The sequence below is a fragment of the Hippocampus zosterae genome, chromosome 4 (assembly GCF_025434085.1).
Source record: "Hippocampus zosterae strain Florida chromosome 4, ASM2543408v3, whole genome shotgun sequence".
NCBI lineage: Eukaryota > Metazoa > Chordata > Actinopteri > Syngnathiformes > Syngnathidae > Hippocampus > Hippocampus zosterae.
The window spans coordinates 12,753,476-12,769,631 of NC_067454.1; the positions used below are offsets into that span (position 1 = coordinate 12,753,476).

Genomic DNA, 16,156 nt, shown 5'->3' on the forward strand with positions numbered 1-16,156 from the left:
TGTGTGTGTGTGTGTGTGTGTGTGTGTGTGTGTGTGTGTGTGTGTGTGTGTGTGTGCGTGTGTGCGTGTGTGCGTGCGTGCGTGTGTGTGTGTTGTAAATGTAGGCACTCATGTGTCAATTTGTATACTGTGCTGCAAAACGCTCTGCCATAATTCAACATAATCAAGCCAATTTCTTTTTTTTTTTTATCAGTCACGCCTGCTTTTATGAATTACTTTTATTGTTGCGTGCCCAAATAGACCAGTAATATTTTTTAAATCTGTCATGCATCCTGTATGTCCCAGATAACGACAGTATATTCTCTGTCTGTCATTGTCCATCAGTGCTAATCCAGTTACTCTGAAAGTGTTTTGGTTACTGACTGAATTGGTTTTGCCCATCACATTGCAGTTAGCCAATGCGTTAAAATGATTTACATACATTTTATGGACTAATTCAATGTCTGTCTTTAGCTTACCAACTTCAAAACTGCCAGGATCCTTCTCCTTTTACAAATGGTGACATCATCAACAGTGACTACAGTGCTGGCCGGTCAATAACATTCCTGTGTTATGCTGGCTATGTTTTGATTGGACACCCAGTCCTGACATGTCTCCATGGGACCAACCGGAAGTGGAATCACCCATTTCCACGCTGTGAGGGTAAGAACAACTCGATATGGTGCATTCAGATCTTGCATATCACTTTCTTCTGATTACTTTTGATTATTGATGATGAAAAATCAATCAATAATTGAATTTGGGGGTTTTTTGTCATAAAATGGAAGAAATGTCTCTCCTCTATTTACAATTCTGGTGTTTTACTGAGCACTCTTATTCTCCCCGTAAGATTTGTGCTATTGTTGAGGTCCACGTACCTGTTGATGAGCTCAACTTCCACAGCGGATGTCATGTTGTTCTTGCTAGCACAACGCTAACGTATTGGAACAAAATTATAAGCACGTCTGCTTTTTGCAGCCCAATCAAGCACTCCAAGTCACCGAAAATGTATTTATCACAAAACAAAATTTTAATTATCATGCCCATTCCTACTTGAATTTAAAGTTGCTTTTTGTTCTGGGCTATCTTCCAACTCTCCTTATGCCTGTTTCTGTCAACTCTTGGAGCATCTTTTCAAATTGTCCTTTACTTTCAGATAAATATTTTTTTATGATGCTGCCTTTACAGCTCCCTGCGGCTACAATGTCACAGCTGAAAATGGGACCATTTATTCGCCTCAGTACCCCAGTGAATACCCCAACTCACAAGACTGTAGCTGGCTCATCACCGTCCCCCACGGACATGGAGTTTACGTCAACTTTACCCTGTTGCAGACTGAGCCTGTCACTGATTACATTGCTGTATGGTAAGCGCGAACCCGCTCGGACATACAAATCAAAGGTGCTCCGTTTTATCTATGGACAGACATTTCTAGTTATATGCTTATTAGTGTGGATATATTTGGCCTTGGTGTAGAACTGCACTGCACCATGCTGACCTCTCATATTGTTAAAAACAGCCTTACAGTGTGATGCACTGTAGCTCTGCTACAGATTTTTTTAGGGAGGCGGCTCATTGCAGGTGCATGTGGATCATATTCTAGAGCTGTGAGTATATTAGTCTCCTTGTACTGTTTTTGTTTTTTGGTTTTTTTTTGGGGTGGATTTGCAGGGATCCTGACTACATAGCCTACTGATACACACCCTGGCTACTGTCGCTATAATGGGATTCAAAGTGGGGGTTAGGATTGTAATACAGGGAGTGTGAGAGCAATGAATTTACAATGGGACCACTGACCGATTTCATCAGACTCAGTGGACCAGCCGCAACAGAGCCCAAGAGCCCAGCGAGTCTCGCTAACTCTAGTAGTAATGACCAGATTCAGTGGGGAGTGGGGAATGAAATGGGTACTGGGGCTGGGTTCCCAACTCCGGTGGGACAGACGGGACTGTATCTAACAAGTTTGGGTCACCTCTGTACAATATTCTCACTTAACTAGTTGCTGTTTAGCCATGTGTTGTTGATGAATTTAATTTACATGAAACTAAAATCAAGTGGAACTGGTCTGACCATTTGACCCTTTGATGGACAGTGGTTACTACAGTGGACACCTTTATATACTATTAGGTTACAGGGATCACGAAAGGGTTAATTTGAAGGCGTAAGAGTCAAGCTGTAGAGTGAGCGGATCAAATACAGGCGCTTTGAAAGTCATACATTCACAATGCCATCGGTGACCACTTGCTTTCGATTTTGCTGCCCTTCAGAGTGTATTTGGTACATGTTAGGAGAAGCCTGTAACCATGTGAGTCAATAGATGCAGAGGGATTTTGGTGATGCTGGAGCTCACGGAACACTGCATTGACCTGTAGAAAATTCCTTTGCCGACCTTATAGTGTAACAATATAAATAATCTAGTTTGGAATGTGATAATAGTGAAAGCAAGAAATTGCAAATATCAATCTATATACACCTTTTAAGAATATACAAATGTCATGTATTATTATTATTATTATTATTATTATTATTATTATTATACTTTATATTTGGAACCAAATGGGCGTGCCGAAGGATATATTTTTTGTTGTTTTTGTGAATCATCTAATTGTCAAAACTGCCCTTAATTTAGTCGTCCAAATTAAAAAAAGCTATGAGCTATTGTATGCCGCCAATGCTGTGTCTGTCACGTAAACAAGATATCACAATATCATGTAAGTTTCACATGCATGGAGATCACATTAAAGCAAGCCATTCCAGCATCTAGTGGATGTGCTGCCCCTTCCACTGCCTTTAGAGTGCAATAAACATGAAAAAAATACACATCTAGAGGTTGCATTTAATGATGCATCCAAACCACTTCTCATGACCTCTAAAGGGACAAATGAAAGTTGTATGTTTGCAACTCTTAATGGTCCATCGCGGTGTTTAGGGCTACCTTTGGGCTGTTTGGTTTACCAAGTCTGCTGGTGGATCACTGAGACCGAGTGAGGTAACATTTCGTTTTTATGCTGCAAGGGACCTGCTTTGTCAGGTCTAAACCTAAAGTAAAGGTTTGTCTGGACGATTATGGAAGAACTAATTAACGCCATTATTTTGATTGAAACTGAAATCATGATTTTTAAAATGATTTTACATTGATTTTTGCATTTGGTCAACTCCTAAAACTAAACTGGTCAAAACTATCGCCGTAACCTCACGCCGATTCATCCCTACGCGTTGAACACTTTTTTCTTGAATGCTATTCCTTTACTTTTTGTCAAGTGCAAAATGGCCGTGTAAATATCACGTGAAATTCAAGACTTGCATTTTTATTGCATCCACACCTTGCATCTTTGCATACATTGAAGCCTTGATAAACCGTACCCATGTCACTTAAACATATTTATTTTAACTTAAGTAATTAACAAGTGCTCACCAATGGTTTGCTTCAATTTATGTAAAGCACTCTGTAAAAAGGAAAATAAATAAATAAGTGCTGCTCCAACTTATTATTGCTTCTCACACAAGCTCCTTTTTTTATAGCATCTATTCTGTCTTCTCCCTTCAGCAGTGCTCTTTTGTTCCGTGTTCTCATTAATCATACTAGCGCTGAATGTCGCGTCTTGTACATTGCTATGTTCTTCATATCGCAGTGATTTGGTGATTTGCGCTTGCTGCTTTTCAGCTCAGCATAGCCATTAACTCCTGGGGAACGGTGGCCGCCCAATGCACTCAAATGTCAGGGCCAAACTTTCCCTTGGTGTGTTTTGCCTGCCGCTGAATGACACCACCACACTGATTCTTGCATCGGACGATAATAGGAGATTATTTTGCAAGTACTGTACATACAGTTGTATTGTGAAGTTCCCAAAATCTTATCATGGAGAGGAACGTTGTATTCATTTTGGATTTTTATTTTCCATTTGATCAATTCTTATTCCAGGCGACAGGCTTTAGGATGGCGATTCCAGAAGCTTTATACTCGCCTTCTTGATCCATTCCAACAGCAGTTTTATGTTTCCAATCATTGTCCTGTTGGAACGTTTCAGCCATCTGGCTGATGATTGAAAGTGAATTAAAATATTTTGGAGTGCTGGAGGTTCTTGTTCTATACTGATGGAAAAATAATGGTTCCAATCAACTGTTCAAGGCTCCAAGTGACTTCTATAACTTCAGCCTCATGATTGCATACAGTAATAACTTGTCACCACAACTCTCCACACTCTAATTGACAAAATCCACTCCAATCATTGCCATTATCGTTCATCCATGTATTTAGCAAGACAATGGTGCTCACACTGAAATTGTACCACTCTGCATTCGTCCGAGCCAGAAAAGATGGCACGTGTGATGTATTACAACAGGGTCATATTCTGCTGCTCTTTCACATTTGTCTCCCTCTTGACAGAAAGTCTTGTAGTCGCAATTCCAAATGTTTACATGTACATTTTGCATATTCCGCAAGGTCATCATGTTACTTTGGAATGATTTTGGTTGGAGCACATTACTCTTCTCAACATTTCACCATGCACTAGATGCCTTGATAAAAGATATGAACAGCCAGCTGCAGCTACATGCAGGATTTTATTGAGCTCAAGGAACATTTCTGCACTTTTCAAAATCAAGCATGAATTATAGATACAAGCTACCAAATAATCAACTAAATCAAATTGTAGAAAAAAAAGGGTAATACTTCTGTGAGTTTCAGACAGGAAATTTAGAACCACTCAGCACTCCTGATTCTATTTGTCCCCAAATAGACGGAAATTGCAATTCAATGAATGAGTTCTCAACACCTACAGAGGACCTTGAATTATTGAGCAGCCAAGAGATTCCAAGCACTCTTTTTTGGAATTAAAATTTTACAGACCTTGTTTAATCCAAATGCCTGCTCATTAAAAACAGAAAAGGTGCATTTATGAACTTCAGAAAATGTAACCTTTCAACAACAGTCAATATTTAATGAGCTAAGTTAAGCCGTTAATCCGAGGGCTTTGTTCAATGAACTTGTCTTGCAAAAGGGTGTAAATGGAAACAAAGGTACCAAAATATAAATCACCGTCAACCCTAGACCTCGGTGAACATGCGCTATCGTGCATAATAACGTCTCATTTACTCTCTTTTTACTTCCTTCTTCAGAACAAGATGTGCCTTGTTTCATTGCGCAGCACTAAATATGTTGTTAAAATTAGACAGCAATTGCTACTCAATGGCAGCAAATTGGAGTTTATATCAGAGGAGGCAATGATCCTAAAACAGCATCTGGTTATTCGTAATTGTTTTGTATTTTGTCATCTTGATTTTTAAGGGCTAAACTTCTTCAAACTGAGTGATGGTAGAGTGAGTATAAATTTAGATCGTTAAAATGGCTCCCATTTTGTTTTGTTTTTTCCTGTGAGACTGTATGTACGGCGTCAGAAAGCTTCTGCTTGTGCAGTCGGGTTAAATTTTCTTTGCCACATGTCTGCTCCTCCGTGCAGGGATGGTCCAGATGCATCCAGTCCTCAGCTAGGTGTCTTCAGTGGCAACACGGCATTAGAGTCAGCCTACAGTTCCAGCTCCAAGGTTCTGATCCGCTTTCACTCTGACTTTTCAACCGGAGGATTCTTCATACTCAACTTCCATGGTACACAAAAACATCCTTTTTATTCTCCCCAAACTCACTGAGGGGCCCAAAATGTATTTTGGTGTCTTGCGAAAAAGTGGAAGTTTGCAATCTCACCCCGTCTTAAAAAATTATTGTTATGACATGACAGTAATTCTTGATGAATAGAAAATAAGGCATTTCCGGCCCCATCGTCTGTCTGGAATTTGATATACAAGGAGCCTCACGATAATATGTTACCGTTTCCTCGTTACCCCCAGAAAAGCACCTTCTTCGTAATGGGAGTACAGTATTACTATAACACCAATTTTTTACTTCAACCTTCATAGGGGGTTTTTCATACATGACAATCCAGCCCAAAGGGATAAAATGATAAAGAAAATAATAAATAAATAAGGTCATCCAACTTTCTCATTATCCTGCAATATGCATCCGTCCACCCATTAGAATTTGAACTTGAACTAGATTTTGGGTTAATAGATATATGCAACATCCAATTTTCCACGCTTCCACGTTTTCTTCCAAAAGGCAACTACAGTAGCCACGGGTCATGTTTGTATTGCACAACTCATCAAAATAATATCTAATATGAATAGTTATAATTGTTGCAGCTTCTTTGACCTACGACTTGTACAAAAGCATCACATAAACGTACAACTATGTGGATGCATTATTGCGGTATTATATATTCATGAATCACACATTGACAACTTGATTCTTCTTTCCAGCCTACCGTTTGAAGAAATGCCCTCCTCCACCTCTAGTGGAGAATGCTGACGTAATTTATGAGGATGAAGATTTCCTAATAGGTAATAATCCAGAATACTACATTTGTTGAATTTGTAATCAAACAAAAGATTGATTGTTTCCATATTATCCAGCCTAAATATTGTTCGCCATTCTTGTTGAAGTGTTGAAATTGCCTTTCACGTCTCTTGAAGAGCCACCATCTATACCAAAATGAAGCAGAGATTTTCATGGCCATTAAAAATGTGCAGAGGCTTTGAAAAACATAAATTCTGGGGGAAATCATCATTTGTCAAGGCCTCTATTTTCCCTCATCACTACGTTATGTAATGTGCTCACACCCTCTTAGGTTTCAGCCAATTTGACCTTTTAAGTCAACCTTCATTTTGAATATATACTGACAGAAAACATCAATTTTCCCTGTCAAAATTATGTGCAAAATGTCATCTTTTCCAGTAAAACGTCATCATCTCCCTGTGGGGAAGCAAAAAACTCTGACTAAACATTGTTGCTGTCTACTCTTAGAAAAGTCAGTAGATTTTTGTTGTACCAAAAAAAAAAAAAAATGCCATTTACCTGATGAGCCAAGCAACTATCATTTGAAATATGTACCTTTTAACACTGTATGGAGGGAAACATCAAGGTGTACACATTAATTGCAAGTGACTCATTTCTAGATATTTTTTTCCCAGGTGATATTGTGGCTTATCGTTGTCTCCCTGGATACACACTCATTGGGAAGGCGGAGCTCATGTGTACGCTCAACTCCCATTTACTGTTTGAGGCACCACCGCCAACCTGCCAAGGTAAGTCAGCATTCCGCATGTACCCGTATAACATGAGCGAATGCATGTATGAAAATGTAATATTTTGAGCATAAATGTATGTTTTGTGAGACGGAGGACTTGAATGGATCTTTTCAAGTGAGAACTTTGAATACATTTGAAAAGAGTAAATATCCCCTCAAAATCATTATCACCGGTAGTATGAGGTCCCCTTTGTGAATGTAGAACTTCAAACACCAAAATGGAGTCTTTGTTGGTACAATCCAATTAATAGACGACAAAGAGACATTGTCGACCTAAGTTATTCTTGCAATAATTTTCCTCGCAATTTACCTTTCATCAATCGCCTTTGTACGCGAAATACTCTGTTTTCCAACATCTAAAAAAATAAAGGAATAATAATAAAAATAAAGAAATAAAAGATGAACTCTCTTAGTTAATTTCCAAGCATGTCTGTTAAATTGGTAAAAAGCGAGAGAACAGATTATGGGATGAAAAAGAAATCTAAAAAATAAAATTAAAATTCCTCGTCTCACCCCCCTCGGGTGGTGTCCGTCCCTCATTCAGCTTGGGTCCTCTACCAAAGGCCAGGAAGCTTGAGGGTTCTGCGCAGTATCCTTGCTGTTCCCAGCACTGCACATTTCTGGACTGAGATGTCCGATGTTGTTCCCGGGATCTGTTGCAACCACTCATCTAGTTTGGGGGTCACTGCCCGACCACCACAGGCATATATCTATCTATCTATCTATCTATCTATCTATCTATCTATCTATCTATCTATCTATCTATCTATCTATATAATTTTTTTGGGGGGGGGGGATTATTTACATTTGCTACAATTGTCTCCAATGTTTTGTCATTGTATGGGTCAGGGGTATTGAAAAAAACAACAACAATGAGACAACAGAACGTTAACTTTTTTTCAGCATACCATCAATCATATCATATCATTGTTTGTGGAAATTACGTGTCTTGTCCGAAAAAGTTGATCATTGCCTTTTCACTCAAAATGCAGCATAAAAGAATGCAACAAACATATTCCCAAAACATGTACATCTGTGAGGAGGAATATATATTCTTTGTTTGTTTATTGTCCACACCACAACTTCTTATCTTACCATCATATTTGCTAAATTAAAAGCTGTATTTTAATCATTTTAATTGACAATGAAGCCACATTAGAATCACAGTATGTCGAGATGAACACTTTTCATGCAAGACCATCAGCACATCGTCTCTGGAAATGAATTTGATGTCATTTGTGGAATTTGTGAGACGAATCAGCTCTGGCATGCGTCACTAGTTCCTCTTGTGGCAGAAGAGTTGCTGAGAGGCTCAGGCCTTTCCGTTGCTCTGCCCATTGTGTTTAAAAGCTAAAACACTCTGCTCTGACAACAACCACATGCAACTTAAGTGCTCCTTTGGCGCATTTCAAGTTCACCTCCTCTTTATGTGCAAGTGTTTATAGCCCCCGCACATCAAGATGGAGTGGCACATCCTGTGCACTTCTTGCTTGTATTCAAGGCTGATGAATGGAATGAAAAGAATGCATCCACACAGTTTGTTCGATCGTCACTCGTCAGTGTTAGCAGTTGGTAATGTGAATGATTCACATACTTTTTTTTATTAATCAAAAGGGAAGTCTAAAGAGTGGACATGTAAACAGGAAGACAACCTTGAATGAAATAGAAAAAGGCTCCTGAAATGTTTCTTCTTTAGATGGCTTATAACATGTCAGTGTATATTTTCCCTTCCAGCCCAGTGTCCAGCCAATGAGGAGAGATCTTCATCATCAGGCGTCATTTTGAGTCCCATGTTCCCCGGCAACTACCCCAACAGCCAGACCTGCTCCTGGCTGCTTCGCATGCTTCCAGGTGCTCTTGACGTAGTGGGCATCACCTGCCATGTCACACACACACACACACACACACACACACACACACACACACACACGTACACTTGTAATCAGTGACCTCCACTACATTCTGCCTTTGACATCGATAAGTGTTTCGTATTAATTTAACAGCATGTTCATGATTCTGGTTGGAGTTAGCATTGATGTAGACATGCACTTTATCACTGGGAAATGTCTCTGACCCCTCATCGTGTTTCAAAATAAGTGAACCAAAATGTGCAGTGCAGTTCGACATATGTAATGATAAGCACAATAAATGAATGATCGTCCTTTTGCTATAGTGCAACTCATGAGAAAACTCAGGTGCAGCTAATGTCTGGTTAAATTTCCCTTGCGTTAAATGACCGTCTTGTCCCTCAGGTTTCATCATCAATATCTACGTTGAGATGTTCCACAGCGAGAAGCAATTTGACGAGCTGGAAATTTTTGATGGTACGCACAGCACATATACGTGTGTGTCTGGGTGTGTGCATGCGTGTGTGTTTGTGTATTTTAAAGATTTGAGAAAAGTTATATTTAACTTTTTACTTTAATTTCATTCCACAAAACCTGTGATGATCAGGAAAGTACAAAACAACAACAACAATGTACTGTACATCTCTTCAAACATTTTCAACATTTTCAGCTACCTACTGTGTTAAAACCTTGAACTATCATCAGCTTTACTCTGATGATAGGTTTAGCATCTGTCATTACGTCATCGAATTTTAAACATAAAGGCTTGGATCATCTGTTTGAATTGCACATCCTGCATCAGTGTAATTATCATTATTATTATCATTATTGTTATTAGAGAATTATGTGAGTAATGGAACCGCTCCCCGGGTGAAAAGAAATCATTATGCAGTTATCCAGGCATTCTGAAATGCAGGTTTGACTATGTACACAGTGCTCGTTTCACAGTATGTTTTATTCATGCGCTCCTTGCAGGATCCTCAGGACAGAGCCCTTTGCTTGTGGCTCTCAGTGGAAATCATTCATCTCAACTCAACTTCACCTCCAAAACCAATCAGCTTTACCTACGCTGGTCCACTGACCATGCAACCAACAAGAAAGGATTCAAGATAAGATACTCGGGTACATACACTCCATGTGTTCAGTATATTATACGCGCTGTAAATTGTGTGTGTGTGTGTGTGTGTGTGTGCGTGTGATTGCGCGTGTGCGTGTGTGTGTGTGTGTGTGTGTGTGTGTGTGTGTGTGTGTGTGTGTGTGTGTGTGCGTGCGTGCGTGTGTGTGTGTGTGAGAGAGAGAGAGAGATGGGTACAAAACAAGACAAAATCTTCGAATTGATCAACGTGACCACAGGCGTTAGTGCAAGTGCACAATTATTGATGTTTAGATTTGAAGTACATGATGGTCGACAATTTATCCCAGTTGTTCCCTAAGGGGATATCAGATCATAAAAAAATCTGTTTCCAATGACACAGTTAGCTAAAAAAATGCAAAACAATATATATATATATATATATATATATATATATATATATATATATATATATATATATATATATATATATATATATATATATATATATATATATATATATATATATTAGAGCTGTCAAACGATTACAATATTTAATCTAATTAAAAATGCAATTGTCATAATTAACTCAAATAAACTAAAAAATTAATCGTGATTACTCACACATTTTTTATTGTTTCTGAATTTCCTTTTACATTTGTTGTCCTATTTTTCCCCATTTTAATGCTCTCATCAACTTGGAATCATGAATCAGTTTTCTATGTGCCAAATGAAAATATTTACTGAAATAACAATTTCGATTTTCAATTTTACATGAACATTTTTCACTTGGTGCAGTTATTCACACAGAATCCCTCACACAATATTACTGTCCATCAATAACGGTGAAAAAAATATTTTGTCACACAACAGCTGCTTTAACAGCTTTTTTAATGAAATCAAAACAGAGCAATATAACATTATAAAGTGCACATCTAAGGTACACTAGTACTCAGCCTATAGTGGATTTAAACCATGGTTGCATACTTCGTTTTCTCAAGTTTGCTTTCAACACAGCAGTCTGTTTCTGTATGATTTGATGAAGAATAACGAGACACCGGACACCAGTGTTCATTATGTGCCGCTGTATTCGAAACTGCCCGCCGTACAAACAAGCACACGCACTTCCCCCTTGCTGCAGGGGCAAACCATTCTGAAACGGGGGGGTTTCACTCCCCCTAACACAGTCAGGCTATGTTGATAGTGTTGGTCCTTCTTGCGCGGAAGTCTCTCTACGGTTTTGTGTAGACCTCATTTCAAATGACTATACTTGGTTCAATGACAACACTGGAGACGTTTTACTTTCGCTAGGTCGCTACCACTGAAGCGCACTGTCACTGTCAGACGAACACAGAGACGCTCCACCCGCTCTATTTATATGGACACGGAACGCTGTAACCTTCCGCACAAAATAGTTCCAAACAAGTAACAATCGCGTCAGTGGCATACACCGTATACCTGTATGATACAGAGAGAGAGAAAAACAGATAACTTTGGTCTTGTCAGTGGAGCAATATGGCAACTATTTAAAGGTAAACTTTCCATTCATAAACTGTTTAAGTATCCGTTTTCGGTGTCTCACGCTGCCGTGGCTGGCAAAACAGACATGGGCGTGGACTTCTGCAACGCGCTTGTTTTGTTTCTGGTGTATTTATAGAGCAACGTAACATCCGCTTGTGGCGTGTGCCGCGTTAATCTCGCGAGAAAAAATTTAATCCCGTTAAAATTAATTTAAATTAATGCCAATAAAAACGCGCTAAACTGACAGCTCTAATATATATATATATATATATATATATATATATATATATATATATATCTTTCTTAAGGTGACACGAAAGCGGTACACGAAAGAGAATGAGGCCAGACGAATAAACAGGCTGTTCGCAACACAACCTGCGAAAGTGTACGCTCAGTGGCAGGGTCCTAACAACAGAGCCGACCCACCAAGACTGGAAACTGAAAGGTACTGGAAAGGCATATGGGAGAAGGAGGTTGCACATAACAGCAGTGCACAATGGCTGGTGACCCTGAGAGAGGAGCACAGCAACCTCCCTGAACAGAACCCAGTTACCATAACAGTGGCAGACATACAGGAAAGAGTCTCAGATATGAAGAACTGGACAGCACCAGGCCCGGACATGGTCCACACCTACTGGCTAAAGAAACTCACAGCACTCCATGAGCGCCTAGCAGTACAAATGAACCAAGTGCTGAGGGATGGGACTCACCCAGAATGGCTAACCGAAGGGCGAACGATCCTGATCATGAAGGATCCCTCGAAGGGTGCAGTTCCATCCAACTATCGGCCAATAACCTGTCTCTCCACAACATGGAAGCTCATGTCAGGCATCATTGCGACTAAGATAAGTGGACACATGGATCAATACATGAGCGAAGCACAGAAGGGCATTGGTAGAGATACTAGAGGAGCCAAACATCAACTCCTGGTTGACAGAACAGTCGCACAAGACTGCAGGTCCCGACGTACCAACCTGTGCACAGCTTGGATTGATTACAAGAAAGCCTATGACTCGATGCCACATACATGGATCACTGAATGCTTGGAGTTGTATAAGGTGAACAGGACCCTAAGAGCCTTCGTTGCGAACTCGATGAGGATGTGGAAAACCACACTTGAAGCCAAGGGCAAGCCACTTACCCAAGTGTCCATCAAATGTGGCATATACCAAGGTGATGCACTCTCCCCACTGCTGTTCTGCATAGGACTGAACCCCCTAAGCCAAGTAATCACCAAGACAGGCTATGGATACCGCCTCAGAAATGGAGCTACAATCAGTCACCTCCTCTACATGGATGACATAAAGCTGTATGCTAAGAGCGAAAGGGACATAGATTCCCTGATCCACACAACCAGGATCTACAGCAGCGACATCGGGATGTCATTCGGGCTTGAGAAATGTAGTCGGATGGTGACTCACAGAGGAAAGGTAGTCCGCACTGAAGGGGTCTCACTCCCAGAAGGAACAATAGCAGACATTGAGGACAGCTACAAGTACCTTGGTATACCACAAGCCAATGGCAACCTCGAACTGGCAACAAGGAAAGCGGCTACGGCCAAATACCTCCAGCGAGTGAGGCAAGTCCTAAGAAGCCAGCTCAATGGCAAGAATAAGACCCGGGCAATAAACAGCTATGCCCTGCCAGTGATCAGATACCCTGCAGGAATAATAAGGTGGCCAAAGGAAGAGATTCAGACCACGGACGTTAAGACCCGAAAGCTCCTAACCATGCATGGAGGGTTCCATCCCAAATCCAGCACCCTGAGACTGTACGCAAGCCGAAAGGAAGGAGGCCGGGGGCTAGTGAGTGTGAGAGCCACTGTCCAGGATGAAACATCCAAGCTCCATGAATACATCAAGGAGAAGGCTCCAACAGATGACGTACTCAGAGAATGTCTCAAACAATGGGGAACAGAAGATGAGGCGCTGGAAGAGGGACCATCATGGGAGGACAAGCCCCTACACGGGATGTACCACCGGACCATAACTGAAGTGGCTGATCTCAAGAAGTCCTATCAGTGGCTAGAGAGGGCTGGCCTGAAGGACAGCACAGAGGCACTCATCCTGGCTGCTCAGGAACAGGCCTTGAGCACCAGAGCCATCGAGGCCCAGATATACCACACCAGACAAGACTCAAGGTGTAGGTTGTGCAAAGAGGCACCTGAGACGATCCAACACATAACTGCAGGGTGTAAGATGCTGGCAGGGAAAGCCTACATGGAACGCCATAACCAGGTGGCTGGCATAGTCTACCGAAACATCTGTGCGGAGTATGGACTGGGAACCCCAAGGTCAAAATGGGAAACACCTCCGAAGGTGGTGGAGAATGACAGAGCGAAGATCCTGTGGGACTTCCAGATCCAGACTGACAAGATGGTAATGGCGAACCAACCAGATATCGTGATCATAGATAAAGGGCAGAGGAAAGCCGTTGTAGTGGATGTAGCGGTCCCAAGTGATGGAAACATCAGGAAGAAGGAACATGAGAAACTCGAGAAATACCAAGGGCTCAGAGAGGAGCTGGAGAGAACCTGGAAGGTAAAGGTGACAGTCGTGCCTGTGGTGGTCGGAGCACTCGGGGCAGTGACCCCCAAACTAGATGAGTGGTTGCAACAGATCCCTGGAACAACATCGGACATCTCAGTCCAGAAATGTGCAGTGCTGGGAACAGCAAGGATACTGCGCAGAACCCTCAAGCTTCCTGGCCTCTGGTAGAGGACCCGAGCTGAATGAGGGACGGACACCACCCGAGGGGTGAGATGAGGATTTTTTTTTTTTATATATGTATATATATTGCTGTATGAGATTACATGAATCTATAAACGATCCCCTCCCAACAAGGGTAGCGGATTCCATTTCTCAATTAAGTGCCATCTCCAGTTGTATTATTGGGGTAAGAAAACTCTTTGAAGCCCATGGCCTCTAAAACTTGAACTCAGAATGATCAGATGCATTTTCAAGTAGATGAAAGACAAAAGTCCATACGAGACCTTTAAGAGAGGCTGATGTAAGATGCTTCTTTTGATGAAAGATAAATATCCGACGTTGGCAATAATGATTGCTGACTCACTCTGTAGTTATGTGTGGGTGAATCATTGCGAACACTCTGAAAAAGTTTTCTTTTTGTTTCCCAAAAGGTACTGAGGATTTCGTTGTTTTGGCTTTGTCTTTCATTTTCTCTCCAGCTGCGTACTGTAGTATTAATGATCCCCCAGCGAATGGGGGCGTCGTCAACCGAACCAAACTCCGCCCGGGCAGCAGACTCCAGTTCTACTGTAACCATGGTTACCGTCTGGTCGGCTCTATGAATTCCACCTGTCGGCTCCGTCCCAATGGGCTATACCAATGGGATACACCTCCACCATTCTGTCAAGGTAATACAATAAACATTTCAGTAAAGCAGTGCTACAAGTGACCCACCTTGCAAGATTTTCAAGATGCGTCCCATTTTCCAGATGATTTTAATTTTGTTTATTTTTTCCTGACTCACAAGCAAAAAAGCGCTCCAAGGCAGTGAACTCGCCTCACCTTACTTCACAACAAGTAGCAGTTTGGTGCATAGTGAACAATGTGTCAAAAAAAGAGGTTTAAAGCTGTTTAGTGCCACTCCTAGTTAAAGTATACTGTCAAGCTAAATGTAAAATCAAGAAAATTACAGTACACTTTGTGTATTTTAAACAGCACAATGCTTTGCCATAATAGTCTATTTAGCTTAATGCTGACAAACACTTCAAAACACCATAGACAGGCTGATGAATAGTATCGGTGTCAGCGTTATAGGCCCTTTTACCTATTTGAACCCAAATGGTGAAGCAACACATGTAGACCAAAAATATGATAATCCTTAAAGCCAAATAATCGTTATCGTTCACAAAACATGGCTCGTATTCCTGCAGCGTATTCAACGCTGTCAAACTTTTTTAATGGGTATTTCCAAATGTGGTGCTCATAACAAATTAATCTCGTATTCATAGCACCGCTATACAATAGTACGGAAAGGTCCAGTTGACCTCACGTTAGGATGAATTGCTTGAATATTTCCATAACACTTTTCTTTGTGATTGGCAGCTATCTCCTGTGGGATCCCCCAGTCACCCGGCAATGGCAGCTTCTACGCCTACCATTACAACGTGGGCAGTCAGGTGACCTACCACTGTAAACATGGTTATCACCTTGATCCCAGCCTACCAGCCACGGCAATGTGTTTGGAGGATGGCAGCTGGAGTAATTCCGCCTCACCCCCAAGGTGTCTCTGTAAGTATTATTGTTGCGATTGGAGGGCAAGAGAGAATGTTATGTGGCTGATTTATTTCAAGGCTCCTTCAGAAGCGGGCTATAACTCCAGACATGTTCTGTTCATTGTTCAAACTAATAACGTTTCCTAGTGAGTAAAACGTAAAGAGGGGTAAATGTGAGAAGTAAAAAGGAGAGGAAGAACCTTTCAGTCTGGAGACTGGATTCAATTTATACTACAGATATTACTTCGGGAGTCTAACATGCGCTACAGCGACACCTCCAAGCCTAAATTGAATGAATAATAAAAAGAAACAAGAATATTTCATAGGGTTAATTGGAATTGGAATTGGTGTTTTCTTG

At 40.9% G+C, this 16,156-nt stretch overlaps 1 protein-coding gene across 2 annotated transcripts in view; it reads left to right on the plus strand.

The window, feature by feature from the left end:
• The window catches only part of LOC127599887 (CUB and sushi domain-containing protein 1-like), a 359,717-nt gene that overhangs the window by 297,257 nt on the left and 46,304 nt on the right, over positions 1-16,156 (plus strand). For both annotated transcript variants that reach the window (XM_052064098.1, XM_052064099.1), the window contains exons 44-53: positions 454-642; positions 1,168-1,345; positions 5,439-5,584; positions 6,292-6,372; positions 7,003-7,116; positions 8,853-8,969; positions 9,371-9,442; positions 9,941-10,087; positions 14,746-14,934; positions 15,629-15,814. In XM_052064098.1, coding sequence (XP_051920058.1) covers positions 454-642; positions 1,168-1,345; positions 5,439-5,584; positions 6,292-6,372; positions 7,003-7,116; positions 8,853-8,969; positions 9,371-9,442; positions 9,941-10,087; positions 14,746-14,934; positions 15,629-15,814 — 1,419 coding nt within the window. The remainder of the gene's footprint in view (positions 1-453; positions 643-1,167; positions 1,346-5,438; positions 5,585-6,291; positions 6,373-7,002; positions 7,117-8,852; positions 8,970-9,370; positions 9,443-9,940; positions 10,088-14,745; positions 14,935-15,628; positions 15,815-16,156) is intronic.